The 12949-nt window shown below is 48.5% G+C and overlaps 1 protein-coding gene across 1 annotated transcript; it reads left to right on the forward strand.

Moving 5' to 3' along the window:
* Positions 1–3600: 3600 nt before the first annotated feature.
* On the forward strand, positions 3601–12944 carry PNPLA1 (patatin like phospholipase domain containing 1). Its single transcript, XM_068660086.1, has 9 exons — positions 3601–4241; positions 6907–7139; positions 8199–8264; positions 9588–9800; positions 10192–10252; positions 10362–10502; positions 10800–10899; positions 11374–11484; positions 12044–12944. Exons 1-9 carry the CDS (start codon positions 4040–4042, stop codon positions 12045–12047), a joined length of 1131 nt encoding a protein of 376 aa, XP_068516187.1. The 5' UTR covers positions 3601–4039; the 3' UTR covers positions 12048–12944.
* The last annotated feature ends 5 nt before the right edge of the window (positions 12945–12949 follow it).

Below are 12949 nucleotides of genomic sequence, written 5' to 3' on the forward strand. Positions count from 1 at the left end.
TGGGGTGAAGGGGACAAAATTTGGGAGCTGACAGTGTGCAAGGGGTGGGACACTCCAGTGGGTTGAAGGTAATAGCTGTGATTGGGGTCAGTGCCATGCTGGGGGACGGTCCTGCATGGGCTCCCAGCAGCACCCCCCACTTACCCTCCACTCCTGGGGTAGCTGCTCTTCTCTGTCCTTGCAAAACCCCAGCTAGAACTATCTGGGGAAGCAGAGTCCTTGCAAGAGGGAAGCCTTGCATGTCCCATTCCCCTGCTTGCAAAGCCTTGAAGGAAACATTTCAAAGAGCAGCCAAATCCCGCTGCCCAGTGTTGCCAGCACAGTGTTTCCTTTTGGCCAGGAACCAGCCTGGGGTGACATTTACTGCTGGAGAAACCGAAACTGCTCTCGCCTGTTTGCAGACTGTCACCTGCCTGGCACCCAGCGCCTGGGGCGGTGCCGAGGCTGTGCCTGGAGTGAGCTGGTATCAGGGACGCAGCGGGGCCCGGCGGGAGGAGCCGCAGTGCTCCTGTTTGCTTTGCACCCGCGACCGGGCGTGGTTTGTATTTGTGTGGAGCAGGAGTAGGTTTCGTATCCACTCCGACTTCCCAGAGGACATCACCTCGGCATGTGGGATGTGCCCACCAAGCAAAATGCCAACAAGAAAAATGAATTCCCTCTCCCGTTCACTTTTCCTGTGCTTTTCCTGAAGTCAAATGAACCAAATCACCTCCTCCTGGGGTTGCTGGGGCTGTGGTGCCAGGGAAACAAGGAGTGAAACCTTCTCAGCCCCAAGCACAACAGGCTTGTGGTCCCAAATAACCAAATCCCAACCAAGGACAAGGCAGAATGAAGACAGGAGTGGCTTGTGTAGCCCAGGTCTCTTCTCCCAAGTGACTTCAGCATCTTTGCTTAATTTCTTGGTTAAAAATTACAGACACTGCTTGCCTGTGGCCACTGAAGATATTAAAGAAGGCATTAGAGCAGGACAAGTTATTATCCCCAGAGTTTTGAACAGTTTCCAGCTCTGGGTATTATGTTCATCCTACCCTCAACTGCCTGCTATGGTCTCAAAAAGCTAAGGCATTTGCTTCTCCTGAAAATCCCTGGGATCATGGGCATTGGCCATCTGGACACTGATCCTGCCCAGGCAAATGCTGGCTTTGGTGCTCCACACACACAGGGCTTCTCCTGAAATCATGCCCAGGACCCCGCTGTCCCAAGTAGTTAGGCCCTGCTAATCCTGCTTTGCCAGGTGCCGGGAGGGGGAGGGTGGCTTAGAAAATCAGCCTAGCACTTAAGGAGGCAATTAATACAAAATTCGCTGTCACTAAGAGGATGATGACAAGGCTTCATCTCACGGGAGCGTGGCAGTCAGCCAAGTAGTCTTCTGTCCACCGGGATGCTTCCTGGGGTCTCAGCATTTGCAATGGGTAAGGGCTGATTTTGCATGCCTCCCTGCCTCCCCTCCCCCACCCCCCTGAGGATACTCCTTATAATTCATGGCAGGCTTGGGGGCGGGGTGGGGAAATGCTGGGATGTGGCTGTGCACCCCTTGGCTGCAAAGCCCAAGGTGCGCCCCCAAAGCCTGGCTCCTCCTGAGCCAAAGGGAGCCCAGGGCTTTTGGGCATGAAGTCCTTGCAAGTCTGAGTCATCAGCTTTTAGGGGGCTGCCTTTGCCCTGCCAGTCTTGGTGTCTCCTGTCCTTCCTGTGCGTGGACCCTCATCCTCTTGCCCATCCTGCCTGGTGACCTCTGCCCCTCTCCTGGTCTGGTCCTGGCTCAGTGTGGGGCTGTACTCCTTTCCTTTGATGGGAATCTTCTCACACTCACAGTATATCTCCCCATGGAGAGATATATGGGAGAAATGTCTTCTTGAAAAGATACTTTTTTTGTGACTACTGCAAGGTCCTTCATCATCCAGCTCAAGATCCTTCATCATCCAGAACAGAAAAAAAAAAAAAAGTAGACATTTAATATGTTGCTTCATTGCAGCTACAAGGGAAGAGACCAGTACAAAGTGTCCAAAGAAGAGCCTGGGAGAATGACATCTGGTCAGCTGGGTCTGCGTTTGAACTCCTGAGGAGCTCCCAGAAATTTTGTATCAAGTTCAGTTCCTACAGGAAAGTTGGCCTTGTGCCATGTGCTGGGCATTCCTGCATGTCCCATGGGATCATTTTCAGCTTTCCACATCTTGGCAGCTGAAGAGCTACAAGCACTGAGCAAAGCAAGAACATCCCATGCTTCTCCTGTTTGAAGCCTGCTTAATTCCCTGGGGCCCTGATGCACATAAGTACTTATGAAGTGCACTTATGTACTTCTGATGCACTTGTGTGCTCAGATCAGTTGCAGTGAAAGCTGATGCTTTTTACCTTTCTTCTATTGGCAGATGTTTGCCAGTGCCTTTTAGTGAACAAATTGGCTTTCCCAAAATCTGGATGAATCTGCATGAATCACACAGAATGAGCTGGCAGGAAGGATGGGATGGGGCATGAAGGTGGGACACTCACCTGACGAGGGGCTAAAAATCAAGCACAGAAAAGACAATGAATGGATGTAGAAGAGTGAATCCAGTAAGACTGTATATCTGCAGTAGGAAGTGGTCACATGCAAACACCCTCTTGCAAAGCAGTTTTTCACTGCTGGGACAGGCCAGATCATGTTGCAATAGGTTTATGAGCTGGTGGCTTGCTGCTTCTTGTCCTGTGGCCCAGGGCATCCCTGGTCATGCAGGTGGTACCAATCCGGGAGTACTTGCAATTGATGCTTATCTGCTGATGGCAGCCACCAACAAAACTCCAATCCAGAAGTGTTTTACACATTGAGGTCAGAGTTTCTGCTCCCACCACACAGCATACAGCCCCCAGTGGGGCAGAGGGGACTCAGCTGTGGCTGGAGAGGACAAGGAAAGTTCTTGAGATTCAGGGGGGAACGGCATTGCAGAGGTTTCCTCTGGATGCTGGGACAGTCTTGTTTCCTTGCAGTCTTGGCCAGGCTTTCATACCAGCCCAGGGAATGAGAGGTCTCTCCTTAAGCATGCCTGTTGTTATGTACATGTCCTTATTATGCGTATGGGTATAATAAATACACAACCTTGAAGGTAACATATGTACTATTCATTAAACACTACGCATATGTGTTTCAACAACATAAGTGACACATTATTTAGTAATATTTAATAAATCTATTTAAAACAACATTTTTTATTCTGCATGTTGGCATCAGCATTAGGTTATAAAGGAAAAAAAAAAAGGCACTAGAAATCTATTCAATTTTTTCCTGTTTTTAATTTTTAATGGAGGCAGCCTGAAGGCAGTTGTGCTTTGGGTTGGTATCCCAAGATCTAAGGAGCACAGTGCTGCTGCAGGGGGTCCTTCTGGGGCCTTACAAAGCACAGAGCCGGGGGAAGAGAACAGCAAATCCAGCTCCTTGGGTTTCTGGCCAAAGCATGTCCAGAAGTCAGGCAAAGACAAAAAGTTTCCAACAGGGAGCAATTACAAGAGATATTTCCAAACCTATCACAGCACTCTGTGTAACAGCCCACATCCACTCCTTGTGTAACACCCTCTGGCTTTAAGTGTCTTATACAAGCCTTTACTCACTCAGTACTGAGCTGTGCCTAAGCCAGGATTGAAGGTGAATCCAATTTAGAAAAACACCCTTGATGAACAAAGCATGATGCAAAGAGGAAAATTTACGTGGCTGTTCTGATGCACGGTGGCACAGCAGTGTGGGGACCATCTCCAGGTGGCAGCTGACGGGACTTAGGATCACTCGTTATAAAAGGGAAGTCTTGACTCAGCCCTGAACAGTGGAGCTGGCCATCCTTGAGGATTACAGGAGCTGTTTAGACCAGGGGAAATCTGGCTTTAGAACAGGAGGCAACTGAAGTAACTTGTGAATGTAAACACCTTGGGATCTGTCATTAAAAGAGGCAAAAAATCCATCTTCTGAACTCAGCTGCAGCCAGAGATGAGCCTGAGGAAAGCAGAGGAGATAAAAGCTTGATGTTTACATGATGAAGGACGGCTTGTGACATTGAACTAGAAATTTGACCTCAAGATGACTGTGGAGGATCTGCAGGCTTCAGGCACCCCTTTCTCGCTATCCTTTTCAGGCAGCGGCTTTCTTGCCCTGTACCAGGTTGGGGTGGTGCAGTCCCTCCTGGAGCTGGCTCCCGAGCTGCTCAAATCTGCCTGCAAGGTCTATGGCTCATCTGCTGGCTCACTTATTGCTGCTGCTGTGGTGTGTGGCATCAGCCTCGGTAAGGAAATAACCACTTTCTTTGCTACAGAATTTTTATTTCAGAATGGAACAGGAGGTGATAATATCTTAAGCACTGTTGGGAGGTGGGATGTATTACTAGTGCAACTCATATCACTTATAATGCATAAAAGAAATCTTCAGGTGATGTCACTTTTGGCAGTCACCCTAAAGCAATTTTGGGTGGTGTCTGCTGAAAAAGCCAGTTATTGCTGTCTGAATGTTGCCTCAGATGGTTGGGTAGATACTGCATGGGCAAATCTGCACATACCTGTATATTGCATTAGTTCATCCACCTGTTCCTGCTGAAGGAGCAGATCTCCTTCCCTTCTGCTGCCAGCTCCAGGGAGTGCCGAGATGTGTCCCAAAGCAAGTGCAACTAAGCTTATGCCATATGTATAATACGCACATATTATGTGCTTATGGGGTCAGACCCCTTAGCATCTTTAGGGATGTGAGTGGCAGCCACATGGGTGTCTGTAGAGTTAACAACCCCCCTTGCACACTGCTTGGGTTAGCCCAACCAACTGATCCAGCACGAGGGAAGACATGGCTCAATGCCTGTTTCTGGATAGAAGAGAAGCTTTCATGCTGGAAAAAGCACCAGAGCTCATAATTGGGACAGGATGTGCCAGGGGAACGGCAATCCCCACTCCTGGCTGGAGCTCTTATTGCTGCAGAAGAGGTTTTTACTCTGAACCACTTTAGACAATGTGGAAGTAGGCCCCCTTAGCAATAAATCTACATGTAGAATTAATTCAGAGCAGTTAATCCACTTTAATAATCACATCCTAACATATTTCTAATTGCAGCCTATATGTAAACTAGTGTATGCAAGATGTGCCTTTGAATGCTGATCCAGCCTCTGCATCAAGTGATATGGATGTTCAGGAGGATCAGGGTCCAGGCACTCTTCTTGGGGTCAAAATAAAGAGAAAGCAAGGAGGAAATGTAAAACACTTATAACCTCTGATGGGCACTAGAGTCACTCAGCTGGAGCTAAAAATAATTCAGAACTTGGCAAATAAATTTAGACAAAACAACAGGCTATGTGCTGCTGGAAAGCCTTCTGCCCATGTGGGGATGAACTTCCCAGTAAGGGCCCTAGTCCTCTCCTCTCTGGTGCAATGGGGTGGAACTGGGGCTCCCACAAGCGCAGGTCCAGCTGCTCTCACCAGTGGCATCAGCATTGGAACAGGGGGCTGCTGCACTGGGCTGGCAGGGCACTGGCTCCTTAGTGGAGATGCTCAGATGATCTTGTATCCGAAGCACTTTCTCCAGGAAAAGAAAAGATCTTTTGAGTAGTTATGTATCTGTTTGGGTTTCTAATAAGGGAAATGCAATGAGGCCCAAACCTAGCCAAGTTTCTAGCCAAGAAGAGGGGTAGAATGGGGGTTAAGGGCGTGCTCAGCCCCTGGAGGGGTGTCTCGTGGGGTGGATGCAGTTGCATGCCTGGGCTGGGTGACGAGCTCAGCACTCCCCAAGCCAGGCTGTCCCCTGCCATCCCACCGGTCACCTCTTGGACACCGGTGGGGGTCAGCCCAACCAACCTCATGCCCTTGGCCAGAGTCCCCAGAGCTGCAGCCAGCTATCGCTTCCTGCCCAGCAGCTCACAGGTTGGTTGTTCAGGTTCTCCCCCATTGCCAGGGAGCAGAGCAGCCAGGCAGTGCCTGGGGTATCTTCAGCTCTTTCATTGTCCCTGAGGACCCTACATGAACCCACTGAGAGTTAATCATCGCACCACATGGCCTAAACATCCGCTCAAACAGTTATAACACCTCTTAATACCTGTGTTGCTCCAGTTGCCTTCAGGACACCGTCTGTCTGTCTGTGCTTTTAAAGCAATCTCACAAGACAGCACCTCTGCTCCTACAAAAGCTTGCGCAGAGTCCTGGTGAGCTTGCCTAGGCATAAGGATCATTCTTCGCAGGTCTGGGGAGCTGGAGAAGCTTTACAAGGCCACAGTTTATCTGCCTGAGGTGGGGTATTCCCCCAGGTAACCTCTCCATTTCATCAAACAGATGAAGGATCAAATCCCAGTGCTGACCACGGGGTTTACTGAAACTCTCTTCCTCCCATTACTTCCAAAACTTCTGGCTGCTGCCCCCTCATCTGGGGCTCTGCAGTTCTCCTCCTTTAATCCAGCTTCTGGGATGTGCAAATGTCTGCAATGATTTTTAACACTGGCTGGGAGGTCACCGGGGCTCAGTTGGGTGGGGAGCCCCAGCACACTGCAGACTGGATGCCCAGCTTGCAGGAAAGCCCTGCACAGAGCAGGGATATGTTGTGCAAATCACAGTGACACTGACAACCCCACATCTGTGCTGCCTCCCCCTTTATGGGACACTTTGGAGTCTGTCCCTAACCCTTGACAGGCACTCTTCAGTACTCATGAGGATGTCACCAATGGGGTTGTGCTCAGCAGCATGTTGTCCTTTGAGGACACCATGGGGGAGAAGTTCCTCTTTCCATCTCATCACCGTGTCCCCAGTTAGAGCAGCAGTGTCATCCCAGGGTATAGTGCTCGGATCCATGAAAATCTTGAATGGTGTGCAGTGTTAAAAATAGGGTTGAAAATAAAACTCTAGGGGCAGTGGCAATATTGACTGTTTCTCTGTCTTCTCTCCCCCCTCCCCCCTCCCCCCCCCCCCCCCCCCCCATATCAGATGACCTAAAGGAATGTTTCTTTGCAACTGCCAAGGAAGCCAGGAAAACCATCCTGGGCCCTCTCTCTCCCAAGTGCAGCTTGTTGGCAAATATCAGGGCTGTTTTGCAGCGGAGGCTGCCAGAGGACTCCTACCAGGTGGCTTCGGGGCGGCTGCACATCTCACTCACACGGGTAGTGGACGGCCAAAACGTCATGGTCTCTGAGTTCAGCTCGAAGGAGGAGCTCATTCAGGTAACGGGACCCTCCTCTGATGCCCATAGGAAGACTTCTACCCATCTCTTAGGGTGGAGGTACCTAAACATCTGTGATGTTAACTGCACTATTTTCCACCCAAGATAGGAAGAGTGTCAGGAAGCTCTGCCAAAGTCATCATGGTCCCATCACCGTCAGCTCCAACAGGCTTGGAGGGAGGGAGAAGAGGGAGAAGGATGCTGTTAGGTCCAGAGCCAGCCAGGAATAAATCATGCTCTTATAGAGAAGAAGGTTTATTTCTCAGTAAAAAATTATGCTGGCATGTTGGCCAGATTTAAGTGCTAATGACCTTTTGCAAAGAGTGCTGTCAATGCTAACGAGACCTCTTGGCTTCCTGAACAGGTCTCTTCTTAGCCAAGTCCTGTTGGCAGTAATTTTTCTCATTTCCTCAGCACTTTCCTGGGAGGAAATATCTGGACAAAGTGCCTCTGTTGCTGAACCACAAATAGCTAATTAGCCAGCAAATTGGCTGTCAGGAAAAAAATCCCAGGGTTCCTTAACGAAGCTGACCATGAGATTATGGGCTTGCTTGCCCCAGTAGAGGACAGCAGAACTGCTGGTGTTCACCCTGTGGTGCCTGCCCTAGAGGAACCCAGGGCCCTGAGATACTCATTCCCAGCTGTTGAGATTGGTAAGTAACAGTTATACACGCAGCAGAATGAAAATGCATTGTGAGGATGTCTTGGTTTTGTCCAAAAACCTCAAGTCTGAAAAATGACCCCAAAGTTTCACCTTACCACTGCTAGTAGCAGCATTTGGACAGTGATATATGGATATACAACTTTAATATTTCTGGCAGCTACAAAATAAGAAATGAAGTGGCATGCCCTTATCCAGAGAAGCTTTGTTGAAATTAGATGTTTTGGCCTTCTTGAAACATTTCTTCTGGGCACAGTCACATGCAAAGCTCAGGTGGTGCTGACAGCCTGGCTCCAGATGATTTGTCAACCCTGAATTTGCAGGCACCCAGTTGAGCAGCCTTTGTTCAGGGCCACTTTGATAAGAACATTTACTTCTGCAATTCATCTCCTCCTCCAGGCTCTCCTCTGCAGCTGCTTTCTTCCTATCTACTGTGGGTTCATCCCTCCGTCCTACCGAGGTGTGGTGAGTGATATTTTCAAGAAAACATATGCTTGAAGCAGTATGTTCCTGGGTTTAAACTGTATGTGCCCTCCAGCAGGGATGGATGTACGTGTCTAGGCATCTTCTTCTGTTAATAGAGGATGATAAAGCCTTTTAGCATGCTTTTCATACCATCCCATGATTAGCTAGGGTGAATGGCAATCTGGAGAGCCCCCTGTTGCTTTGCCTATGGACAGAGCCTGGATAACATCTTGCCTCACAGGTCTCCAGAGAGAGATGAGAGGACACCCACACTTTTGACTTTGACATGCAATCCGGTCACCCCAGGCAGGATCTGTCTGCAGCATACATGTCTCCATTCACTCAAGTGCAGACTTGCATAGATGAAATATCAAAAGTTTGTGGGAGGATCCTCCCTCAACCATGTGCGCATTTATTTGCTATGAAACACTGCAGTGAAGTCAACAGATTTGGTCTGTCTTCCTGCTAAGCCTCAGTGAAGGAGGAGCACCACACCTTGCGTTCTCCATGCAGCATGGCAGCGGACCACAGAGCAGTTAATGCATCACAACACATTTGCATGTCAAAGCCCATGAAGCCATGATACTTGGTTTGCAGTTGGTTTTAAGCCAGGGCCTTTCTTCAGCTCTTGTTGATCTGCACTTACTGGCCCTGCTCAGTCCTCGGGTGTCCATGGCTGCCTGTGGCCAGGCCTCCAGAGCTGACCCAGGCTACAGAGCTTTTACACAAAGCGTACAATGTGTGCAGGACCCAGAGCCTGGTGATGTTGCTGCATGACGGTTGGACTAGATGATTTTGTAGGTCCTTTCCAACCTTGTGTTTCTATGATTCCATGAGACTTCTTTGAACTGGTATTTCACGGGCCTATAGTTTGATATGCTGCAGTCCTTGTAACGTCAAATCCCATCAAGATGAGCATTCAATTCAAGTTCCTTTTGGAATACAATGAATAACATTTTCCTTGCCCAGTGAGTAATTCTCCAGGGATTTGCAGGCAGTTATTAAATGTGAGCACCCTACAGATTGGGCTCACAGTAACAACAGAAAAAGACCAAACCTGAGATTCAAGACTTTAAATTTATATGACACTGTATGATTTCTTAACAACTTTATAAATCTTTATGAATTAAATTAATATTTTTTCCATTTTAAGAAGTGCTGTAAATTATACAGCACCTGGCTGGGGAGCCAGCTGGGTGCTGCGAGCAGGGCACCCAGCAGAAGGATCTGTCATATGCTGGCATCTAGGTGAGGTGATGCTACCCTCACACATGTTTTGTAGCAATCCTTGGAGCAAATCCTGCCTCTGCTCTTCCCCTTCAGCGATACGTTGACGGAGGATTCACAGGTCTGCAGCCTGTCTCCAGCTTGGAGGAAGCCGTGATCACTGTGTCCCCATTCACAGGAGAGCTCGATATCTGTCCACGGGACTGTCCTGCCATCTTCTACTGTTTCCAGATCTTTAATGGCAGCATTCAGATCTCGGTAGAAAACCTGTGCAGGATCAGCTATGCCCTCTTTCCACCTAGCACCATGGTAAGCCCACCAGGCCCTCCTCCTACCTTTGATTTGGTTAAAACAAATTAGTGCTGGATCTGCTTTCCCAAGCTTTATGGTTCACATCAGTCTCCATCATTAATTAATTGGATTTCATGGGAAGGAGTCAGACCCTGACTACCTTGGGGCAGTCCCCACTCCTTTTGCAGTGTATTTTTAGTGGACACTGCTGATGGGTGACCAGCCTGGGACAGGGTCCCGCCTTGTTTGACAGCCTGCAAAGGACCAGTGTGTTGGTGGCTGGAAACCACCCAAATTCCCTCCCAGATTGTCACTCCCAACCCTCCACAGCAAAACAGCTTTGCATACGTTCTGCTCCTCCATCCTGAAAGGAGAGCTCTTTAGTGACCTCTAGTGTTTCTCTTTGCAGATCTTGAACGACATTTTTTCCCAAGGGTACCAGGACACTGCCCTTTTCCTATGCAGGAACAGTAAGTATTACCCCAGGACCCGAAGAGCAGCCTAGAAGCACGACCTGCTCAGCAGAGCATAACCAATGCAGTTGGCCAAACATCAGGCCTTTCTTTTCATGGCTCACAGATGCCTTTGGCTTTAACTACTTTGACGGCAATTTCCGCTTTGCCAGCATGTGTGGGAAGAGCGACTTTCCGCAGCCTAACGGGATGTTAAACAGCCTGAGCAAAAGGGTGCCACAGTACCTGGTGCCGCACTTCCTTCCAGGTAGAGGATTCAGGGTGCTGACCTTGGGTTTTGGGGGTGGCTGAGACAAGTAAACACTTTAAGGGGATCAATATTATATTTAAAGCATTATTGAGATTTTTATTAGGGTAAATATGTCTATAGCTGCAGTAGCCATTGCAAAGAGGCTTTGTAAGAGTGGCTCAAGCTCGATCCTGGCATGGGCTCAGTACATATGGGCTGAGCTGCAGCAAGAGTGGCTGAAAAGGAGGAATTGTTGCCTTTATATTTCTAATGACTGGTCTTTATTTACTTCGGTGTTGTCACCCATGGGAGCAGGCCTGGCTCGGTGGAAGAAGCAGGAGATGTTCAGACTGCAGGATCCACTGTCAAAGGTCCTGTTGCAGCCATACAAGCTGCCAGCGTTTGTTAAGAAGGGGTAAGACCATCTCAATAAAGGCATCAAAGCTGAGACTGATGGAGAAACAACTGGTTGTGCCTTCAGCAGTGGCAAGAAAGGCTGAAGGGATATAGTGCCAGGTTAGCTCTGGGCAGAAAGGCACCCCTGCAAGTCCACTGCTGGGGTGTATAACAGGCTGTAGTATCCTTCAGGTGGCAGCTCTACATGAAACACCAAGAGGCAGTGCAGGCTGGCAGCAAGTCCATGTTTAACTATAAACCAGGGCAAGCTGATGCACACCCACTGCTTTTGCAAGATAAACTTAGCAGCAGCTCCTTCCTCTTCAGGAAGATTTGGTATTCTCTGACGCCAAGCCCTGAGAGAGTGGGTGCAGCAAGCATAGGATTAATTGGGTATGGAAAAGAGAATCGCCACGTGCATTTGCTGTTAACTCTCCCCCTTTCGCTGTACTTACCAGACCTTAAACTCTACCTGCTTATTTTGCTTTTGCAGGCTGAAGCAGCTGTGGAAGCTGCTGGAAGACATCGTCTCCCTGGCAAAACAGTTCCAGAAGCTCCTCCAAACTGTGGTGCCCAGCTTGCCTAAGAGAGCCATGGCCAGGGGGTGAGATGCCTGGGCAGAAGCAGGGCAGGGTGCAGGGCAGGGAAACCCCAGGGGAGCTCACCCATGGGTCACTGAAGATGAGTTTGGCTAAAAATTCCAATCTGGGGTACTTCATCTTTAAAGTATTGTTTACCCTGGGATGCTGTACTATTTATTTAGTAGCATCTGAAAAAAGCTACAAAACAGCATAGTGCTGCTTCCCTATGGCAATGTATTCCAGAACATTTATATGCTGGGCTCTGTCCTAGGAGGACACATGAAGTGTGTCCACAAAAAACCCGACTAGCATTTTGGCACTGAACTCTCCAGTATTCAAGGCAGTTAGCTTGCCAGAGACTTTTTAGCTGTGCCTACCCAAAGCTTACTTCCACGTTACTTTGCAGGCAGCTGGAAAGGGACTGGCACAGAAAGATTTTATCCTGCAGGCAGCTATTGCTGTGCGATTCCTCATCCGAGAAACAGTCCTTCAATGTCAGACATCCCTGTTTTTTATTTTTTTATTTTTGTCCATGATGGTTAACTCACCCTGGCTCAATTAACCACCCACTTGTTCCCTTAGGTAACCATCCCGGATGGGCCCTGGGGTTCTCCAACACCAAGTAGTTTTCCATCCCAGGAAGCAGTGGGTGACACCAGAGATTGTTTCACATGGCTGCATGGCTGCTGTCTTTGTGGAGTTCTGCAGGGGTGGCTTTTTCGCTTGGGGAAATGGGCTGATTTTGTTTCTAGAGTTATTGCTGCAGTCTCCCTATCCAGGCCTGACCAGCTTTAACATGATGGCCAAGGAAAAGCACTGCAGTGTTGCATCTGCAGCCAAACCACAGGCTGCACAGGAGGGATCCAGCATCTTGACTTGCATGTATGTATAGCCCAGCCACTGTTTTACCTAACCACTGACCACCAGAAGCATCCCTCTCCCTTTTTTAATCCAGATCGCAGGACAGGCATTTGCCAGGAAATGTTACATTTTAAATGCATCAAAACCTTTCAAACTTCCTAGTTTCCTGAAATTATTTTACCAACTACCTATTCTTGAGCTCCAAATGCACTTGGAGGCCTGCTTTTCCTGCCAGTGGATGTAGGGGAACCTTTGGACCACATTAAATTTGCATCAATTAAGAAGGAAGGATGGAGAAGCCTAACGATTAACTCTTCTTCTTCAAAGCACTGCAGTCCTGGAGACTGTATCTATTACACAGCGAGAACTGACATTTCACAAATACATTAGTTCTTTCCATCGTTCTGTCATTTGCTGATACAAGCAGTGTACAACCTAGGCAAACACACCTCTTGTTGCTGATCTTGTTGCTGTAGAAAGAATTGGCAGCACTCATTTCAAACACCTTTTGCACATCAGATGCTGATGGATTGGCTGTATCCCCAACCAAGTCTCCTGCATTTGTTGGTTCCTGATGGGCAGTGAACAGCACAATAGCACAAGCTGTTTATTTGAATAAACAGCTTG

The sequence above is a fragment of the Anas acuta genome, chromosome 24 (assembly GCF_963932015.1).
Source record: "Anas acuta chromosome 24, bAnaAcu1.1, whole genome shotgun sequence".
NCBI lineage: Eukaryota > Metazoa > Chordata > Aves > Anseriformes > Anatidae > Anas > Anas acuta.

What these genes read in the sequence shown, in the direction of transcription:
- PNPLA1 (XM_068660086.1), top strand. Translation starts at nt 4,040, where the DNA reads ATGACTGTGGAGGATCTGCAGGCTTCAGGCACCCCTTTCTCGCTATCC. An exon ending in CGAAGGAGGAGCTCATTCAG is followed by an intron (nt 7,140 to 8,198) that starts GTAACGGGACCC and finishes CTCCTCCTCCAG; the next exon opens with GCTCTCCTCTGCAGCTGCTT. An exon ending in GGTGCCGCACTTCCTTCCAG is followed by an intron (nt 10,503 to 10,799) that starts GTAGAGGATTCA and finishes CCATGGGAGCAG; the next exon opens with GCCTGGCTCGGTGGAAGAAG.